The sequence below is a fragment of the Sciurus carolinensis genome, chromosome 5, assembly GCF_902686445.1.
Source record: "Sciurus carolinensis chromosome 5, mSciCar1.2, whole genome shotgun sequence".
NCBI classification, from domain to species: Eukaryota; Metazoa; Chordata; class Mammalia; order Rodentia; family Sciuridae; genus Sciurus; species Sciurus carolinensis.
In genome coordinates, this window is record NC_062217.1 from 148280070 (window position 1) to 148301700 (window position 21631).

The 21631-nt window shown below is 38.5% G+C and overlaps 2 protein-coding genes across 4 annotated transcripts in view; one reads left to right on the top strand and one right to left on the bottom strand.

Moving 5' to 3' along the window:
- The window catches only part of Entpd7 (ectonucleoside triphosphate diphosphohydrolase 7), a 43031-nt gene extending 36113 nt beyond the window's left edge, over window positions 1-6918 (top strand). For both annotated transcript variants that reach the window (XM_047552447.1, XM_047552448.1), the window contains one exon: window positions 110-6918. In XM_047552447.1, the coding sequence (XP_047408403.1) occupies window positions 110-341 (232 nt within the window). In that variant the 3' untranslated portion in view covers window positions 342-6918. The remainder of the gene's footprint in view (window positions 1-109) is intronic.
- On the bottom strand, window positions 6781-21538 carry LOC124984621 (cytochrome c oxidase assembly protein COX15 homolog). Of its 2 annotated transcripts, XM_047552449.1 has the most exons (9): window positions 21395-21538; window positions 20037-20227; window positions 18425-18547; window positions 17753-17939; window positions 15771-15938; window positions 13028-13109; window positions 11178-11332; window positions 9615-9728; window positions 6781-8464 (listed from the first exon to the last, which is right to left on the bottom strand). In XM_047552449.1, exons 1-9 carry the CDS (start codon window positions 21482-21484, stop codon window positions 8333-8335), a joined length of 1242 nt encoding a protein of 413 aa, XP_047408405.1. In that variant the 5' UTR covers window positions 21485-21538; the 3' UTR covers window positions 6781-8332. The 2 variants fall into 2 exon arrangements, with proteins under 2 accessions (XP_047408405.1, XP_047408406.1); XM_047552450.1 differs by lacking the exons at window positions 20037-20227; window positions 21395-21538 and having other exon boundaries at window positions 17753-18000; window positions 18425-18542.
- Between the last annotated feature and the right edge of the window lie 93 nt (window positions 21539-21631).

The window sequence follows — 21631 nt, forward strand, 5'->3', positions numbered from 1 at the left end:
CTGGTTTCTTGGTTGGACTCAGCCTAAGAATGTTTCTGTGGATGGAATACCTTCAGATCAGAATAAACATTTTTCTCTGAAACTAACAGTTTTTTTCACCTTCTCTTAGGGATCTGCGGCAGGAAGGTGTCCGACAAACCCATGGTAGCTGGTTCCGTCTCTCCTTTGTCTACAACCACTATCTCTTCTTTGCCTGTATCTTGGTGGTGCTACTGGCCATCATTCTGTATCTTCTACGACTCCGCCGAATTCACCACCGACAAACTCGAGCCTCAGCTCCATTGGACTTGCTGTGGATTGAAGAGGTGGTGCCAATGATTGGGGTACAGGTGGGGCCATGAGGATGGACCAGGACTGGAGAAACTTGAGTACCCCAGAGTTGCTGCTCATTGAATTTCTTCACTTTTTTGTACTGGTCTCAGATGCTGCTTTGACCTTGGAATTTCTACTTTAATTTCTACTTTTAATTCCTTCTTAGTACCCAGGTCCTCTTCTCAGAGAAGTTGTTATTTAGTCTGTGAAGAACTAAGTGACAAGAGATTGGTGCTAACTAAGGGGACCAAGCTTAGTCCAGTTGAAGCATGCTCTCAGTGGTCTGGTATGTTCCTGGGATCTAGCCATTTTTTCCTTTGGTAAAGTGTGAAGTTTGGCATTGGGCACACTGGAAGCCTGGTTGAAACCAAACTTGGAGCATCTGATACAAAGCTGGGGACATTCTAGCAAGTGCAACAGCCCTTTCTTTCTCTGTAACAGAGATATCATTTATGTGGAGATCCACAGCCTTTAATAGGGATCCAAGATCTTTGCAATTTAATGGGCCAGATAAGAATTTCCAGGCAACCAAAATGACACAGCCTCCTTGCTTACTTGACAAAGAAACAATTGTGGATGTGATCCAAGATTCCTGAAAATGTTGCTGATGTTAGAATATGACTTTAAATGGTTGGAATCCCTTCTAAATGGATGGCCCATTGAAGATTTTATAATATTTTATCTGATGTCTGGTCTGACCAGGATAGACATTTTTTTTCTATGTCTACATGCCTCACAGGCTGTTTGGGCATTAATTTTGTTTTTTGAGTCTTAAGTGTGTTTCTAAGATGGAGAAACTTGTGGCGATTGAGGACCTGAATTTGGTTTCATGAGTCACTGTCCCCTAGGCATATTTCTATGTATAGGGAGGATTTAAGAGTTCCTTCATTTCACTGCTCAGATGAGTATCTAGTTTGGGAATGAATATATTTGCGTTGTCATCATGTGAGTGGGCAAAGGCAATAAATTCAAAGCTCTTACTCTTTTTGAGAAACAGAAATTTTCCAATTCCTGACTCAGAATATCTGAAAGAAAGTAAATTCTAAACTTTGGGAAAAATAGATTAATCTGCTTAGAAGCCACCTAGCAGCTTGCAGAACCTCTGTTAAGAGATGACTCAGTCACAAATAGAATTTCCATTAGTGAGAGGAAAAGCCATAAAATTACATTTTCATCTACTACACTTCAGGAGTTTCACTTCTGCTTCACATTTAGCCTTTCAGTTGCAGGAAGATTTCTATTTCATCACCTCCTGCTTTTCCCCAGAGTCTTCTTTATTCTTTACTTTCTCCTATATTTAGTTGTTAAGTGTCTGGTCCACAAATATGTTCCTGGGGTTGAAGTAGCTTTCTTTTCATCACCTTTGATTTCTAGAATTAAATGAAAAGGAAAAAAAGTCTCTGACTTTAAAGAATGAAAGTGGATCTCTTCAAAAATAAGGTAGTAAGGAATTGGGTTCTTCATAGAAAAGAGAAAATGAAATTAAGATCCTCTTACAAATAAGTATACTGACTATTATTGGTTGGTAGGTGAAAGGAGTGAGTCTTGAATTGTTTTCTAATTCGAGAAACTTGAATCCAGCAAAGACCAATTCCTTCAAAAATATCTTTTTCCTTTCACTTGGGCTTACATAACAGCAATTTTCTTTACTTCTTATTTTTATGCCCTGCGAGTGAGCCCTTGCCTTATGAATGTTGCTTAAAAATCATGTCAAAATGTTTTTGCTAGCCAATGCCTACTCAGGTTAACTTTTTCTTTTAACTCCATCTTGGTTTCCAAATACTTCTTTTGGTTTTCTTGGGAGGTCCATCAGTGATTTAGTCAAAATCTATGCAATTGGACTTAACAGCAACCATACTTGTGTGCTCAACTGAAGCAGGGTGGTAGTGACTAGTCCAATTTTAAAGCTCTCAATAGTAAGATTATTTTTTATCTTGGTTGTAAAAATAAACAGCTGTCATTTATTAAGCACTTAATATAAACAGACACTTATAAATTTATGTATGTTATTTAATCATTACCATAACCTTGCAGATTGCTATTACTATGTTCTTTTTATAGTTGAGAATCTCAGGATACCTACATTTATCATTTTTGAACATAAATATATTTCTTATTCTTAATTTATTTTTATTAGTTTTTGTTCAGTGTGTTATAGCTTATTATTTTAATATGGGATCTAGGCTTATCTTTATTACCATGAGTAAGAAGACTTCATGAAGTTCCATAGTATAAAAATAGGAAGGAAAAATTATTATACTGTACTTCAGAAGAACTGAGTATTTGCTCTTGGTATTGGTTCCTGTGCTTCTTCCATTGCTCCCAATTAGTAGATTTTAAATTTAATCCATAGCTTGAAACAGAAGCCATTTATTCTTTGCTGAAGGCCAATTACTTATATACTACTTCCTCACAGTGAAATAGTTTTGCTTATAGGAGCAGAAATGGATCTTGCCATATCCTTTATCTTCTTTTAAACTTCAGTGTTTCAGGATTCTTATTTGTACTTCTGCATGTTGAGTGGTTTCCTTGTGAAGATAATTATGGTGTCATAAAATGCATATTCCAATGGTTCCTTTGAATCTTACGGTTGCTCTTGATAATATCAACAATGAACCTGAGCTGTTTTCATACTTTTGTCATTACTGAGACAGGTCACAGATGTCAACATTGGAGTCAGTGGCTTATCGTAGTGAACATTTTATTAGTCTTATGATGGAATAACCCATCACTTTGCCCCGAATTGTCAGAACATAATGAAAATGTGTTTAATATCCACTCCTGTGGCATTACATTAAGTTGCAGTTCACTCTAAGCCAAATTATACCATCTCTCTGTACTTTATATCCTCAAATTGCATTTCCTTGGTCTGGAAAATCTTAATCACTTTCTCCTAACATCATATTTATTCTCCAAACATCACCTGCAGTGTTCTGCCCCTCCACGTCCTCTACTTCCTTTAACCTCTAGGTCTTAGGCAGTGATTACTGAAATGTTGACTGAAGACCTGCCATGAACTCTCTAAACTAGGATTTTTAGTATTAACATTTGCTGTCACATCCATATTTGCATTTTTGAAATGACTCGTGCTTCTTGCTGGTATTACGTAAATGAATGCCTCCCCCTAAACCATAGTTCACCTAGTTTTGTATTTTGCTTTTTGTCAGCTGAGAGACAAATGGACAGCACAATTTAAGGGAAGGAACACTGTATTTAATGAATAGCCAGTTTGAATACTAGACCTGGCTCTTTAGTTTACTTGCTCAGATATTCCAATTTCATTTGCCTTCTCTGGTTCAGTTTTCATCCATAAAAAAAGGTGACTAGACAAGATAAGGAACTAGTCAGGAGACAAGGTTAAAAAAAAGTCACATGATTTCAGGAAGAGGATTTAGACTTTGGTTTAGAGGACCAGGCTGTCCAAAAGAGCATCCCACTTGACCCATAGCCCCTAAAATTAAGGTTGATGGGAATGAGGCTTCCAGTAGCAATCATTATAAATAAATTACAGATGAAAGGTTTTTTGCTTTTAATTTACAAATAGAGATTTATTTAGCTCATAGTTCTAGAAGCTGGGATGTACAGGAGCATGGTACCAACATGTGCTTGGCATTTGCTGTTTTCTTGCTGCATCATAACATGGCAGAGGCATCAAATGATGAGACAGGATGACAGTTTTAAAGCTGGGATTTCAGAGGTCAACCCCGTTTGATTTTGGATGATTGAGGCCCAGAACAGTTATGTGTAAAGTCACAGTGCATAGCCTCTTAGATCCTCCCCTGCCTGCAGCCAGTTTGAAAGGTACTCATTGGCAGAGTCTTTCTGCAGTTTTCTCCCTGCTGCCGCTGGTTCTGCCTTGCATGCACTAGGCAAGTGCTGTACCACTGAGCTGCATCCCCAGCCCTCTGCAAATGTATTTCAACAGAACCTATTCTAGTACAGCTGGTGCAACTAACTGTGCCAGATCTTTATTAACAGCTTTTGAAATTCATTGTTTTACTTCTTTGCTCACACTTAGAAACATACTTTCAAAGAAATGTGCCAAATTTCCACTGCATATATTTTAGTTTTATTATTTAAATATTTTTAAATTTAGATGTCTCTTTTAAGCAGTTTGATTACTTTGCACAATTTTTTTTTAACCACAGCATCCAAATGATTAAAATGATGGTTACAGTCCAAATGAAGGTTATAAAGCTTATTAGATCTACCTCATTAAAGAACTTGGTTGTAATTCTTGGGCAGTTTCCAGACTTCTTTATGGAACAGAGAACATAGTGGTGAGTGGTTTTTGGTTTTACTTGGTTGGTAAAATTTTTCAAACTAGTTCAGAACTAGTATCTGATTTTCCGTTTTGCTGTGGTATGTGATATAACTTCATTTCAATTGGAATTAAGAATTAAGGTAGAAGTAGTAATGGATATTTCAAATTCTCCAAAATTAGGCTTTTACATGAAATGCTAGCTTCAGAGTCTTGCCATGGGGGTAATTTGCTTCTTTCAAACTTGTGAGGATTTTGTTGGTGTTATAAAAAATGTCACTGTTAAAAAAAAATGATTCAAGACCAAGTTTTGGCACTCTGGTTAACAACATAAAATAGCAACATTTTTGCTGAAATCATACTTTTTAAGTGATGTTCTGTACTCCTTGGCTGTCTCTCCTAACTTGGATCTGATCTAAGTTCAAAAGTTGTAGTACCTTGTATTCCCATCAACCTTCTGGTTCCTTTTTTGCAGGTGTCTTGTTAAAGTTTCATCTTAAGCCTGCTTTGTCTACTTTCTCTTTTTCTGATATCGTAATAGACTATCCTTGTATTATTACACATTTCCCTTTTGTCCTAATATTTATTTCTCAGTTTGTCAATACTGTTGTTATTAAAGGGACAAAGAAAGCATAATATACCAGCTGACCATTTTGTTTCTTAGAAATCTGAGCAATAAGGAAGTCCTTTTATCTGTAAAACTGAATTATTGCTCATACTATAAGGGCTTTCAATTTTAAAATGTATAAGTCATTGCCTGCCATTTTCATAAATACCAAAGCTAAAAAATGTCCAGAATCACAGGATGTTTATAGCTATGCCTGATGTCTTAGGCAACCTGAAGACATGTCTGCTTCTGAGTCTTTCTTTCTAAGTAAGGCAGCCACTTATAGACCCTTCAGTGGCTCACCATTCCTCCTCTTCCACTTGTGTTAATCAGCTTTCTGTTACTATAATTAAATACCTGAGGTAATTAGCTTATGAAGAGAAAAGGGTTGTTTGTTTTGGATCACATTTTCAGATGTTCCAGTCTATGTCGGAGTGATCCCTTTTGCTTTTGAGTGCATCATGGCAAAAGTATGTGGCAGAGCAGAACTGTTGACCTCACTGCCAGCAAGCCGAAAAGAGAAAGGAGTTCAAGTTCCACAGTTCCCTTCAGTGACACACCCGCAAAGACATAAGGACCTTGTATGAGGCTCTCCAAGAACCTACCACTTCCCAATAGTGGCACCCTAGGGACCACGCCTTTAATTAATCATGGGCCTGTGAGGGACATTCCAGATTCAAATCGAATAACACTCTCAGGTAGTCATGGTATTTTTCCTCAGCAGCCCTGCCTGTGGAGTACTTACCAGACAGCTCTGCTGCTAATGAACTCTGCCCCTTATTAGTTTCGTAAGTCTTTCTCTGCCCGCAGGGATCCCAAATACTTTGATTTCTAGTACTTCTGTTATTTTGTTATATTTAAAATTCTCATAGCACAATTTCCATTTAGTTGAAGTATATTACCTCCATTAATTACCTTGAGGAATGGCTTCTGTAGAGTGTGCCAAAAAGCATCTTTTTGTTACGATCCACAATTAGACACTCCACACTAAAAAAACCAAAGGCTGCCTATATTGCATTGATTTGGGGGGGCTGTGAAAACCAAGTTTTTCTAATGCTTCACATTAACTAAGAAAGTTTTGTTGAATAATTCTTAAATTTCTCATTAAGTCAGTTTTGAGGAAAACGTACAATGTGTGTTAGAGAGGTGACGCAGTCACCCTCTGCAGGGACATGGGTATGTGTGTCATATGTGATATACCATTTGTCCCAGGACCACAAGGACAGCAGCAGGCAAACTGGCTATCCTAAAACCATGATCATCAGCATTGGTCTTTGCAAACATCACTTTAGGCAGCTGCTAATCATTATCCCTGCCACAGTGGACAGCATATGTCAATGTGGGTTAAATACACACACTGTTGACTGATTAACATGTCCTTTAATTTCCTTCATGTTTAAAAACAACTGACAGAATTATTGAGACCTTTAAAATATTTAAGGAAATTCATTTACTCCTATACATATGTGGTGACTATTTTGAAAGAGGCATTTAGGACATCAATCTGTAATCATCTGTTTTCCATTAATTCATGCATTCATTCATTCATTCAATATTTGGTACATTGTCTGGTGGCGCTGAGAATCACACAAATACAAAAAACAAGATAATCTGTTTATAAATAGCACAATGCAGTTATACAGCTAGATACCAGATGTTTTTCCAAATTATCATCTGTAATAAAAGAAAAATGAAGTAAAACGTCTAAGATTTGAACTACTTCTGAGTTGTCACTTTCTTGGAGTGAACTGTAAAAGCATTAGTATATGGTTCTTTGAGTTGGATCATACTGTCTTCTGCTGTCTCAAATATTAAGGACAAGCCTGGGTTTGCCAATCATTGTATGGGAATCTAGGCCAGTCACTGAAGTTCCCTTTAAAGAATTCTATCTAGAAGAGGTAATACCCTGTTAATATACTAATAGGAGCCAGGTGCAGTGAATGGTGCACACCTGTAATCCCAGCAGAGGAGGCTGAGGCAGGTGGTTTGTGACTTCAAAGCTAGCCTCAGCAACGGTGAGGCAGTATGCAACTCAGTGAGACCCTGTCTCTAAATAAAAAATACAAAAAATGGGGCTGGGGATGTGGCTCAGTGGCTGTGTGCCCCTGAGTTCAATCCCTGGTACACTGCCCCCCCCAAAAAAAAAATATATCTATAGTAGTAGGATCAACACAGCAGATTAAATGAGATGGGGGCAGGGTGGAAATTCAGAAGGAATGGGAATAAGCTAGTAAGAACTTCCTACGGTAACTAGGCTATGAGGACCTAAGCCAGTGGTCCCCCAGTTTGTATGCACATTGGAATCACAAGGGAAGTTAAAAACTCCCAGAAGATGTGATTTAATTGGTCTTAGATTAGGCTTGGGCTTTGAGATTTTTAAAAGATTCTAATAGGAGAGAAGTTGGGGACCAAGTCTAGGCAATAGCTTAAGCTCATGAGGTTACAGGAGTTTCAAAGTCAGACAACTGCCTACCTTTGTTCTGCTAAGAACACCTGAAAATGGTACAATAGAGGTTACATTGAAACTCAGAATATTAGAGTTGAAAGGTAACAGATCATCTACTTCAGAAACTGCAAATGCCAACCTCAAGTCATGGATGGCTCCCAAACTTGTTAAGCCTGCATAACTTTTTAAAAAACTTAAAATGACATTTCAACACTTACCTAAAAACTTTCACATAAAAATCTAGATATGCGGCTTCTTGTAAAAACACATTTGACACTGCAGGTCCTTAGCAATAGGGCAGCACTCGGTAGTGGTTTAACTACTGGGATACCTGTCTCCACCAGCCTGACCTCAGAAGGTAGGACATTGGAGCACAAGGACACAGAAATTAAGCACGTATAACCAAAAGCGCACCAAAACTGAGAAAACAGACATAGCCTGTTAAGAAGCCACAAGTGGCAGACATTTCTCTCTATATGATTGACCTGCTTTTCAACATGAAAGGAAGGTTTAAAAGGAACCTTTGGTGCAATCATACTTAATGACATTCTTGATCCAGTGACTGTCTCAAAACAGGCAGAGTTTTCGATGACCAATTTGGAAACCATTTGGCATCCAAGGTCATCCTTGTAGAAAAGCCAAGTTCTGTGCTCTCTGATGAACTCTCACAAGTAGTTTTAGTCCTAGGAAGCTGATCTTCTGAGAATTATTTTGGGACTCTTCGGAGTTCATTCATGAGCCAAAGGGCACCACTAAGCAGAGCCAAGGAGCCCGACTGGTGAGTGGCAGCCAAAGGAGTTGGAACATACATGAGCAGAGTGCTGATGCCCAAGCCTGCCTGTTATAAAAATACAGGAAAAGTAGTAACTACAAATTCAGACTGAAAATGACTTGGGCTTGGATAACCAGAAACATAAACCTCCACACTCTCCCATCACAACATTAAAAAATATACATATTTTAAAATTTCACAAGGAAGCATACTTAACAATGAAAGAAATTCAAACAGAATAAACCTAAAATTCCCCTTAGTTATTTCTCTACTCCATCCTAGTTCCTGAAAGGTAATTACCAATTTCTACACAGTTGTACTCTCTTATATATCTTTATAGAGATAGTTTTGTGCTACTAAAACATATGTTGTTCTCTCACTTTTTTTCCCACTTAACAATCTGTCTCAAGATATTTTAAATTGCTATACAGTATTCCACAGTACAGAGGTATCATGGTTGTTTAGGTTGTTTCCAGTTTTTCATCATCACAATTCTGTAATGAATATCCTTATACAGAGTCCTCTGTGCAGTAGGGTATTTCTAGGGCAGAAACTAAGAGGTCAATTTTCTCGTCTAATATTATACTTAACATTACAAGGTTGCCCTCTGGAAAAACTACAAGCTGGGCACAGTGGTGCATGCCTGTAATCCCGAGCAGCTTCAGAGGCTGAGGCAGGAAGATCTCAAGTTCAAAGCCAGCCTCAGCAACTTAGTGAAGCCCTAAACAACTCAGTGAGGCCCTGTCTCTTAATAAAAACACGAAAAAAGGATGAGGATGTGGCTCAGTAGTTAACTGATCCTGGGTTCATTCCCCAGTACCAAAAAAAAAAAAAAAAAAAAACCTGTACAAATTCGTGCTTTCACCAAGAATGTTTGAAGGTATCCATTTTCCTATACCCATGCCAATGAACTGATAATCTTCCCCTTTAAAAAACAAAAAAAAACTTCATTTCTTCCTAAATTGACAGGCACAAAATGGTACTCATTGTTTTAATTTGCTCCTCTCCAATCATGAGTTAGGCTAAAAAGCTTTTCATGTTTATTAGCCATTTGTTATTCCTCTTGTGAGAATAGGTATAGATATCCTTTACTTATTTTCTTATCATTAATCTTTTTAAATCTACTAGAAATATTAAAAATATTTTCTTCCAGTCTATCATCTTTCCTTTATAACTGTGTTTTGGGGATACCATAAGACCAAAAAGTGGTTTATACCTGTATATATGCCAAAGCCAGCAGAGTCACTGCTGCCATCTTGGTCCTTCGAGGAAGGGGGATCCTTCGGGAGAGGAAGTAGAGTGCTGTAATGGCAGTGACTGAAGTGATTCCCTGTGGGGATGAAAGACTCTTTATCACAAGTGCTAGGGTTCCACTCACATGATGTGCCTCTCCTGGACCACTGAGCAGCCATCAGATACTTGCTGTGTAAGTTGCAGAGCAGCACACTGCAGTTCCACCCCAATCATTCCTCCCCAAGTCTCTCCCATGGTTCTCTTCTGCTTACAACTTAGATGGCAGTGTTACCTAGGGTTTCACCTAAGTTTCTTGGTATATCATATCACACGCACACACCTCTCAGTGATCTAATGCACCTTCCCATGTGGCTATGCCCCTAGTGTGGCCCTCACTTTTAAAATCATTCTTTGCAACCTTATTCCTAATTTTATCACTAATCCTATATGCTTAAAGTAGGCTGACCCCAGCACCGGAGGGCTACTGTTTTCCAGGGCTGTGAGAAGAGGAGGTGGTATTACAGCCAGCTGGCACTAAAAAAGACCTAAAGTCTCATTTTCATTCCCACCCCTTCAGAAGAAAGGTCCAGGACTGAATAAGGTCCTCCTGCATATCCATGATGTTTCTATTTCTCTATTTCATTCCTTTTCCTTTTCAGAACTGTCCACAATTATAATTACAACCAGATTTTAGTTACGCCAAAATATCGTGTGGAGGTGGGGACTGAACCCACACAAGGTACCATGCTCCAGCCCCTTGGATATCTGAGTCCTCTAGACCTCTCTCTGGATGTACTACCATCAGCTCACACTCAACATGGCTCTATCTAATGACATCTCCTGTCTCTCAGCGCTCACTCCAATGGTCCCATTTCTGTGGATCCTGTTAAGCATGCTGCAGAAGAAACTTTGAAATCTCCTCTGATCTTTCTTCACCTTTATCTCTAACAGCCAAGCTTAACTCTGTTCCTTTAAAACCTCCCTCAGATTCACTATTCCAAGTCTACCTTCCACCACACAGCTTTGCTCCCCAACACTCAGCCCTGCATCAATGCCACAGTACCTGCTTCTCAAGGTCTCCTTAGCACATAGAGTCATCATGCCTAGGCTGCCAAGCCAATCTTAACATGACCCATGGCAGGCCCTCAATACCTATCATAACTCAAACTGAAAGGTGCTGATGAAACTCCTGCTTGTTGGGGCTCTCTGAGAGCTATGCACTCAGCAACAACAGTCTCTGCACTCTCTGCTGAACCTCATGTCTGCTGAAAGGACTGTAGATGTATTGAGGGTTGAGGGAGGTTATAATTTTCCATGTGGTGAAAGGCATGTTTAAGCAGCTTACTATCCTGAAAGCTAGAATTTACCTGGAAGGGGTGTGAGTAATGAGGACAAAAACATCAGAGAACTGGTTCCAGAATTTCTTCCAAAAAGAATAGGAGATTCAGTTTCTGTCCTGCCCTCTGACTATTGCCATCACTACTTCATGGACATTCCAGAGCCCACCCAAGGCTCCCTGTGCTCAGCAGACCATCTCTACACTTACCAGAACCCGGTGATCAAATTGTACCATAGTGGGATTCTCGAAAACATTCTTCAGCATGGGGGAGAAGGTAAAGAGGTCCTCCGGGATCCAGGACTCTCCCATTTTGGGGAAGGAGTTATAAACAAGTCCAGCATCTAGCCCTGCCACGAAAGCCCCTGTGTTCCAAGGTAAATGGGAGTTATTAAAATGAGAGGAAGAAGAAACCAAACATTAGTTCTGATACAGAAAAAAGCCTATTATCCCAGTCAGGTAAAGGGTCTAGTCAGAGAACAACAGAAAGACCTATAATAGGGTTTCAAACAGGGAACATATTATCACAATCACTACAGGAAATTAACAAAACCAACAACTCTGCACCTTTTGCCCACTTCTGCCCCAAGATTCTTGCATATCTCTCTTATACACGTGGACTGTAAGTTCTGGTAAGAGAGGCATATTAATTTGGAAGACTTCCCTTAGTGATTTTGATGCTTTCCCTGTCCCCAACTGAGTATGCTGATCTATTTTGGAAATGCCCTTCCCAAGAATCTCCCTAACTTCCTCAGGTCTCTGATCAAATGTCACCTTACCAAAGAGATCTCCCCTGATGATGATACAAAATGGCGCTTTTCAACCTCACCTATCTCCTTATTCTGCTTTTTTTCCCCTTCACAGCACTGAATACTATCTGACACATTTATTCTGCTTTATCTGACTTCCTAAGTGCTCAATAAATGTTTGTTGGATGAAACAGAAATTAGAAAACCCCCAAAACTTATAAACTAAATCTTGGATAAAAACATCAAGAGGGTATAAGAATTAATTAATAGATGACTGATCTTTTATTCATGATAAAAGAAGATTCAGAGAAATTTAGATCACAGTTCTCAGTTTTGTACCATTCATTAAGTAAAAATTTATACTCTCATATTGAAAAAATATCCAATCAATATTATTTTTAATCAGTATTTTCATTTTAGAGCAGGGTTTTCCAATAGAACTTTCTGTGCTATTGGAAAGTATTCTATATTTGCAGTATCCAACGCAATAGTCGTGAGTCACATGTCTACTGAGCACTCAAAGTGTGGACAGTGAATGGCTGGGTATGGTAGCATGTGACTATACTTCCAGCTACTGGGAAGCTGAAGAAGGAGGAACTTAACTTCAAGGCCAGTGTGGCAACATACCAAGATTCCATCTCTAAAACAAATAAACAAATAAAATTTAACTAGTGTGACTAAAGAATGAAATTCTAAAATTTATCTAATCCTTAATTAATTTATGTTTTTGTAATATGTGACTACTGATTCCTCTATTAAATAGTACAGTTCTAGAGAGAGAGGTAAAGGTGGAGGTATGATTTACAGAATTAAAACCTATACTGGTTTCTCTGCCCCAGTGCACTCTCCATCTTTGACTGTCTTGGAGGGTGCCTTTTGTCTGACCCATCTTGGTGTACTGTAACAATAACAACAATGATGCTTCCATATTATTAGTGGATAACACTTCTGTAGCCTTTGCTATATGTTGTTCATATTAAAGCCATCATCTCCATTTTACAGATGAGGTCATTGAAGACCTTAGAGGTTTCACAGCTTATAAAGTTTAGGCAAGTCATAGGTGGTAAAGCCAGGATTTGAACCTGGGAAGTCTGGATGTAGACAGATAAACAATATTTTTATTTAACTGACTGGAAAGTAGGATTTTTGGAAGGGAGGAAGAACAGAAAATAGTGGATAAAGATGGTGGGTATGAGAGATAGGTGTGAAAAGGAAATTAGAAGATGTAGGAAGAATGGGCAAAGCATCAGGCAAGAGATTCTACTTGAGAGCGTAATGAAAACAGGCCATCTCTGATGAGAAGAATCCTACCTGAGAGAGCTGTAAGGAACACGAGACCTGCTGTTCCATGAGCAAAACGTCTCAACCACAGGAGCTGGCGGGTTTCAGGCAACTAAATAAGAGAGAAAATCACTCAGATAAACTGTACTGCAGGAACTATGAAAGACAGCAAAGATTTCCAAGGTCAAACCCAAGTGACAATTTAAGGTCAGGTCTTTTCTGATTCTCTACTAGGATAAATACTCTAAGCAGATATTCTGTTCTGACATGATCATGTTTAATTTTAATTATGTATTTGCCATATGTCTTCCCTGCTATCCTGCAAGTTTTGTGAAGACAGGAATTGCTGTCTGTCTAGCTGAGTAGAGTAACCCTATCCTAGAGCTTGGCATGAAGATACTCAAATACATATCTGTTAAGAACTGAATGACTTAAATTCATCAGGGGAAAATGTTTTACCATGATTGAAACAACATGGCTTTTCATGTCATATGTGATACTTAATACTTCGCAAATAAGGTCAGAATCAAAATTGTATAAAATGCCTAGCGTGGAGGTTCTCACATTCAGTATTTGTGGTAAAGCCAAAATTTGTTTTTTAGTTTTACTACAGCCAAATCCTGATACTAATCAGTGAATCAACAAATATTTATTAAGAACTTTATGAGCCAGGCACAGTGGTACATGCCTGAAATTCCAGTCACTCAGGAGGCTAAGCAAGGAGCAACACAAATTTGGGACCAGCCTCAACAACTTTGTGAGACCCTGTCTTAAAATTAAAAATAAAAAGGGCTGGGGGTTGTAACTCAGTAGTAAAATACCTGTAGGTTCAAACCTCAGTAACAAAAAAAAACAACAAAAAAAAAATTATCAATAGGTAATTATAAAGATATAAAGGAGTTAAGTCAGAGTGCTGCCCTCAAATGACTTACAATGTAGAATTTAAAAAGTTATATGTCAGTAGTAAGATATAGTAGGACAGTATGTCAACACTATCCAGTAGAACTTTCTGTGGTGATGGTATGTCCCATTACTGTGACTAATGAAGACTTGAAACATGACTAGTATTAAATAAAGTTAATTTAACTATGAAGTTTAAAAGTTTATTTAAATAATTTAATTTTAATTAAATTAATTAAAAATTTAAATAGCCACCTAAAGCTAGTAGAGCTAGAGAGCATTGAACTGTAAAGTTAATCTCAAATTCTTTCTATAATTAGGGGAATATAAAGAAATAAAAAGGGAAAATAATTGATAGTTATAAAGTCCTCAGTAACCTGTAAGAGTTCAATTTCAGTAGATGGTGTGGGTATATGTCTAAGTGTGTGTACGGGTAATAGTTAGCATGGAACCCAGATTACAGGGACTGCAAAGAAAGAAGGGGTTATCAGAAAGTAAGAGGTATAGATGTAGGCAATTTATTTTAGCAGTCTGATTTTTCCAAGTCAGGAATTATTCAGGTGTGGAATATCTACTATGACAGTGTTTCAACCATCTGGCTCCCCTGTGGGGATAACTGCCAAGTTAACATCTCCAGTTCTTAACTGGGATCCAGGTCACTAGCTTTAAATATCTACTGGATGATTCTATTTAAGAATCCTATATCACCTCAAACTTCTCTCCATGAACAGTTTATCCAGGTCAACCCAAGATTTCAAAGCCTAATATAATAATCAGTTTTTAAATACTAGAAAATAAATGTCCTATAGGGATGTGCTATCTGGAGACCTCTATTATAAATAAGGGTTTCCAAGAATCCTACTTTGTTTTTAAGTCAAAGCATAAAATGTAAAAACTTCTACTTCCCTAAAGGAAAATCAGTAAAAAGAAAAACCCTTTTGAGATAAAAATCACTAAGGTTTAATATAGTGTTAGTGTTGAACAGTAGGTCTCCATTTAACACGCAAAACATGGCTCCTGTATACCACCAAAAGTTTAGATGTAGTTCTTGCTCTGGTCTCCCTTGCTCTTCCATGCTCTATCCCTTCTGAAGTAGAGTTAGGGTGGTTGGGATATCTCTTATTGTTGGTACTCATTTTTCCCCCCCAAATTAATTTTTTCATCTTTCCAACAGACAATGTTGACAAATTACTCAGCTCCTATGTGATCTAACAATTGCATTTCTGGATATACATCCTAACAAACTGAAACCAGGATATCAAAGAGATATTTGCACACCCATGTTCAAAGTGGTATTATATACAATAGCCAAAAAGTGTAATCAACTCAAGTGTCTACTGATGGACAGATAAACAAAATGTAGTGTGTATATATAAACGGAATGACTTGGCCTTAAAAAGGAAGGAAATTCTTACACATGCTACAACATGGAGGACATTCATATGTGAAAGAAGCCATTCCCCAAAAGACATACATTGTATTATTCCACTTATATGAGGTATACAGAGCTGTCAAATTAATAGAGACAGAACACAGACTAGTGGTTGTTGGGGATAGGAGGGGAAAAAGAAAGTTGTTAAGGAGTATGAAAAAGTTCTGGAAACTGGCTGCACAATACTATGAATATATTTAATATATCCTAATTATACATTTAAAAATGGTTAAATGGGGCTAGAGATATAGCTCAGTGGTGTCTGAAACTCAGTGTCACAAAAACAAAACAAAAAAACCCTAGTTTTCAGTAAACTGATGGATGTCATTTTAAGGGAATCTGAATTTTGATTTAAAACTTCCTATTAGAACCAAAATTTCCATTTCCTGACTCTGTCAGCATCCATGCAGATGTGGTAATAATCCATATACTGATTTTTACCTTGTGCTGAGGGAGCAGCAGTGACAGCGAGGTCCACAGACTGGCACAATAAAGAACAAGGGCTGATCCCAGGTGGGCAGCAAGGCGGTACTGACTGACCCGAGGGATATCATAAGAGTTCGGTTTCTCTTCTAATCCACTTTTCACCATGTACCATCCCAACAGACCCTAGAACCCAAAAAGAGAAGAAGCAAATCTAACAAGGTTGAAACTGTGCAGTTTTACTGAGGAAGTGCAGTATCAGGAGTACTCCCTACCTGACCCCTCCTTTCCATACCCTGTCACAGATCCAGCGTCCCAAGAATCACCAAAATCCACAGTTCCACAAATACCACCATTAGTACTTAACCATTGTTTAATGTTTTAATGAAGTATAGTCCAAATAAAGAAAAGTACACAAAAGTTTACCTATTTGAAAAACTTAACCATTACTTGATAGAGTTTAATATTATATAAGGCAGTGAAACAGAACAAAAAGAGTTGATTCTATGAAAACCATGCTCTGGAAGAGCTTAATAAAGGCAACAGCTTAAAAATGGTTACTGTCAAGTTAGGTGGGAATAGTACAATTATAAAAGTTTGGGGGAATTCATACAAATCTAACTACTTTATAAATTTCTAAGTTCCCACTCTAAGTAAAATAAAATGGAAGATCATGGTTTTATGGGAGTACAAGAGATCTGAAGTTGAACTCCAATCTGGGTATTCATAGTCAAAGAAAAGCTTTGGCTCTTGATTTTAAAAAAAAGTTGGTGATGAAAGTATGTTTATATTTACAGTATGCATCATATCCTATGATTTTCTAATCTAACTGGCTTTTTCAATTAACCAAACAACTGTCAGTTTCAATCATATCTGGTAAGATAGTCCTTTCAGCCCACACTCAAACCAGCAGAATCCAGGCCAAAGGGGGATTCTCCTACTCCTTCTAAATATACACTCTTCAGGAAATGTTTTGGGCATTTCTTTCCCCTTTCAAGACTACCCTGGCTATTCTAATTACCTTGATTTCATCTGTGTGACAACTGGAAGATGAAGGTGTACATGCTTGATTCACCAGTTCTCACTTTCTTCTTCCCATAACCCTACCTAACATGTTAAATTTCTTCCTCCCTGGGAATCTGTTTTTAGTGTTTAATTCTAAATATTTACTTCATTTTGTTCCACCTGACTTTCAGAGTTAACTACTAGACTTTTATTAGTGTCTGCCTCTTACTGTTTCTATTACCTCCTTAATCCTTTATAATTGGCTCATCTTTTTACCACTTGAGTTAAATTAACCAAGATTATTCCTGAACAAATTTTGATGATGTTTCTTTGATGCTCTGATGCCATCCCTTAGGACCTCTGTACTTCTACCCAAATACTTATAAGTGTCTTCTCTCATAATTCATTTTAAGCTTTACCCAACTTCTTAACTGTGGGGGTCTTTCAACACTCTCTTCCTTAGGAGGGGTTCCACTTACATGATTATAAACACCATTTATACTTCAATATCTCTCAGCTACATCTATATTCTAAGATCCTTCATCCCATAAAAATGTTTTTCTATTTGCTTCTATAGTCATTCTAACATGGGGATCCCACTTTCTAATACAGCAGGCAAATAAGAGCAAGGTAAGAGAAGAGAACCCAGTAGGGGAACCACAATGGGAAATAAACTCTCTTTTTTGTGGCACATGAAAATGTACTTACTGAGCCAATTCTAGACACTCAACTAGGTGCTTTATGAACACTATCTCATTTAACATCCATCCACACAAACCTAAATGATAGGCCTTTTTTTATTCCCAGTTACATGCAAGGAAATCATAGCTTACAAAGGTCAGATAATGTGCAGGGCCAGGGTTTAATGCCTGTGATACAAAATGCATACTCTTAACATACTGCTATGGTGTTTCAAAGATTACTTCTTTAAAAATAATACCAACTAGGAAGCTTCTTGGAGCCTCTCTGATTTCTCAACCTTAAATACATCTTACCTGAAAGCAGACTAAGGCACAGAGGGCAAGAACACGTCCTTTCATACCACGGTTAAGCCAGCCCTTTCTCCAAAAGTAAGCAGCAGGTAGGATGTATGCCAGGCCTACAACTCGACCCCACATCCGGTGTGAGTATTCCATGTACCAGATGAACTTGAATTCTGCCAGCGTCATGTTGTGATTCAAGCTGAGCGAAATGGGAAGTCAAAAATGAAGAAAGAGGAAATATCCATCCAATTTTTATTTCCCTATGAAAAGCAGAAAGATTCTCAGACTTGAAGCTTGGTAGATCTGCCCTCTTCCTCATTAGCAACCTCAGGATAACTTTAGATGTAAAAGCCTAGATTAGGTAACTCACTAAATGTAACTGAACCAAAGATCAAGAAATAAAGGGATCTCCTGGGTTAAAGTAAGCAAACAATGAATGGTTGCCAGGCATGGTGGCACATGCCTGTAATTCCAGCAACTTGGGAGGCTGAGGTAGGAGGATCCCAAGTTCAAAGCTAGACTCAGCAACTTAGCAAGGCTCAAATAAACTTAGCGAGAACTGTCTCTAAATAAAATGTAAAAAGGATGGGGGATGTGGCTCAGTAGTTAATTGACCCTGGGTTCAATCCTTTGTACCAAAAAAGAGTGGGGTTAGTGGGATGTTTACCTGATTCTAATACTTACATTTTAAATTCTGGAAATTGCTGGTATTTTTGGAATTCAGTTTCCCATTCCTCTTGGCTTGTAGGTGGCTTCATCTCCTTTATTAAATGCCAGTCTACCATTGAGAGGCCAGACTCTGTCAGCCTAAGAATAGGAAATAAACTTTTGAGTGTGAGTATGATGACAGATTATTCATAAACAGTTTACAAACAAATCTAACATTAGCCCCACTAAAAGTAAACCCATGGTTTCACTGTTTCCTCTTTTGACACCTTTCTCTTTTACTGCTTAGAATTTTGTAACAAATAGCTCCCATCAGGTACCCATTTCTTTACCCTCTTATTCTCTCAATCTTTTCATTCAACTCTCTTCTTAATTCTTTCACTAGCATTCCTTGATGGCCCAAATCAACCTTTGGACCAAAGAAATGTGTCCTAAATGAAAAATCAACATACTTTTTTTTTTTTCCCCTTTTTCTTTGGTGCTGGGATTGAACCCAGAGTCTCACGCATGCTAATTACACACTCTACTACTGAGCTATATCCTCAGCCATAACCAACATTCTTTACACATGGGAAAGGAGATTTGTTATAGGCATACAAGTCTAGGTTCTTCTGTGAATTTACAATATTCGAATCTGTTGTAGTTTCCCATAATAACTTATTAACATATGAGGCATTGTGATATAAGGGCACTGGGAATATGGAGAGAATTTGAGGAATACACACTTTCTTTAAATCAGAAAATATTTTTACCAAAAGGAGTCAGGGTTCTTAAACTAAAGTCTGATTTTAGACTAGAAGCAAGAAATGTATAAATGGGCCTGGAATATTTTCTCATACTAGAAAGCAAGGAGGCCTCTATAAGGTAACTAAGGCCCTGTCAAAAAGACACTTTGAAGAGAGTCCCAATAGCTAACAATGGGACAGTTTAAGCAAATAAATGCCATCATCACAGGGGACTAAAACATATCAAATGTGTTTAAATCTGTGAGCAAATAATTATACTTATTATATACTTATACAAACACTTAAATATTTGAGAGTGTTCTAATCACCTATCATCCTCAATCTGAATCTGATCAAGCAACTAGTCAGTCAAGGACACACAGGGGACAATGGGACATGTTAAACATCACCACAGATATAAGTCAGCAAAATTCAGACTGTAGATAACCATAGGACAAATGATGTGGGCTTCTTCAACAACAAAAAAACTGCAAATGAGGGACAGAAAGAAAGTCTAAATTTACAATGTTTGTTCATAGATTTAAAGAGAACCTACAAAGCATATGTACACTGTGATGTATGGAACTCCTAAGGGTTTAATTCACACAAGCAAATGGTAAAAAGCATTGACATAAATTTGAATGTGGACTGGAGACAGAAAATACACACAAACAATACACAGCTAGGTTAAGACCTAAACCAGTCTTGCTGATAGGCTCCTGCAAATAAAACACTGACCTGTTCTATGGCAGGGCAAGCCATCAGACATGTTCCTTCTTTAAGGCCTCGATTTCTGTAAAATTAGAGAGCTAGACTATATGATCCCTAAGGTCCCTTCCCCCTCAGTCATCCTGTGCTTCAACTGAAAACCCAAAGACCTGACTCACTACGAGCAAACTACTCACCTAGTTACTCCACCAAGAATAACTGCTCCAGCCACCGTTCCACTGCAGACCAGGAGCCATCGGCCCACCACCCGCTCAGCAGCCTTTGAGGGAAGGGACACTGTTTCCCTTCCAGATTGCAAAGCCACTTCAGAGATGGTGCTGTACTGCCCTGGCCTCAGAGGGCGCCGGATGACACAGCTGCAACCACACTTAGGATCAAGATAGATAAATTATAACTAAAGAAAGGAGAAACAGCTGCTACCTACACTCAACCCCCAATTTGACTGGGATGAAGCACCCCGTAAGACCACATACACCTCCAGCTACAGCCCTGTAAATCATCATCTCTTATGTGGAAAAACGTTTTTTGTCTCAAGTCTTGCCTCATTCTAATAGTTCCCCACACTACATAAATTTTCTGTTCTCTGCATATCCCCCCAACCAGACTTCACTCTACACCTAGATAAGGATTATTTTCTTTCTCCTCTGGAACACACCCTGTCCTTGGACTAGTAATAACTACTGCAGATCTCAGCTTATATGTCATCTCCTCTGGGAAGTGTTTCCAGACTTTCTGCTATGGGTCACTCCCACAGCACACTGTATCTCCCCTATCACAGCCCTTCAAACATCTTAATATATCTTCATTACAATGACCTCTGAAAGGCAGAATCTGGTCAGTCTTGCTCATTCCCTCCTGCTGCTTTTATTTCTAACACTGTTTCCTTACATAACAAGATCTTACTAAAGATGTAACAAACCAATTAACAATGAACTGCTGCTGACTTCCTCCAGGGCAGGAGCCTTTTATCTTTCTCTTCCCTGTTCCTAACACATAATAATTACCCCACGATAATCAATTAAGAGAATTCATGCCCTCTTCTGGTTCTATACCTAAGAGTAAAAAGATGCCTGTTCAGTTTCCTACTTCTAATTAAACAACGTTAGACGAGTAATTTGAATTAAGCCCCAAATTCCTTCTCTGCAGATGGGAGTTATACAGTAGTTCCTGATTACTTGGTGGGCATTTTTTTTTTTTTTGGCAAAAATTAAGTATGCACGTAAAAATTACTGCGTTGTTATCGTGTGCTAAATGTCTGATGTTCAACTAAACCATTTACTCCTCACAAAAAGTAGTTTATGATAAAGTAGGTATTGTTTACAGATAAGGAAATCGTGGTACAGAAATGTTAAGTAACTTGGCCGATAACACACAGCAGCAAGCGGTATGTTCCGAACTCGGGTGCTCTGGATACATAAAATGCCACAGTGAAACGGAAGGATCTAAAGTAACGTGAGTGGGCTCTCCATTATCTTTACTCTGGCCTTTTCACCCCATCCCCGCTTCCGCGATCCGAGTCGTTGCGGTGCGGTACCTGTGTTCTAGGCGCCGCCCTAGGAACCAGAAGCCGGACACTCCGGCTCCCCATCAAGGTTTTCAAGGGCGGAAGGAGCAACCGCTGCATAGTGACAGCAGCACAAAACAGCCACCAGCACTGGCCGGCGCTCCGCAGCCCCCTTTCTCCTCTACGGAAAGGAGAAGCACTTCCGGGTCAGGAAACGTGACATCCTCCTTCGCGCGAGACTGGCGAATGCGCTTGTGAGGCGATTCT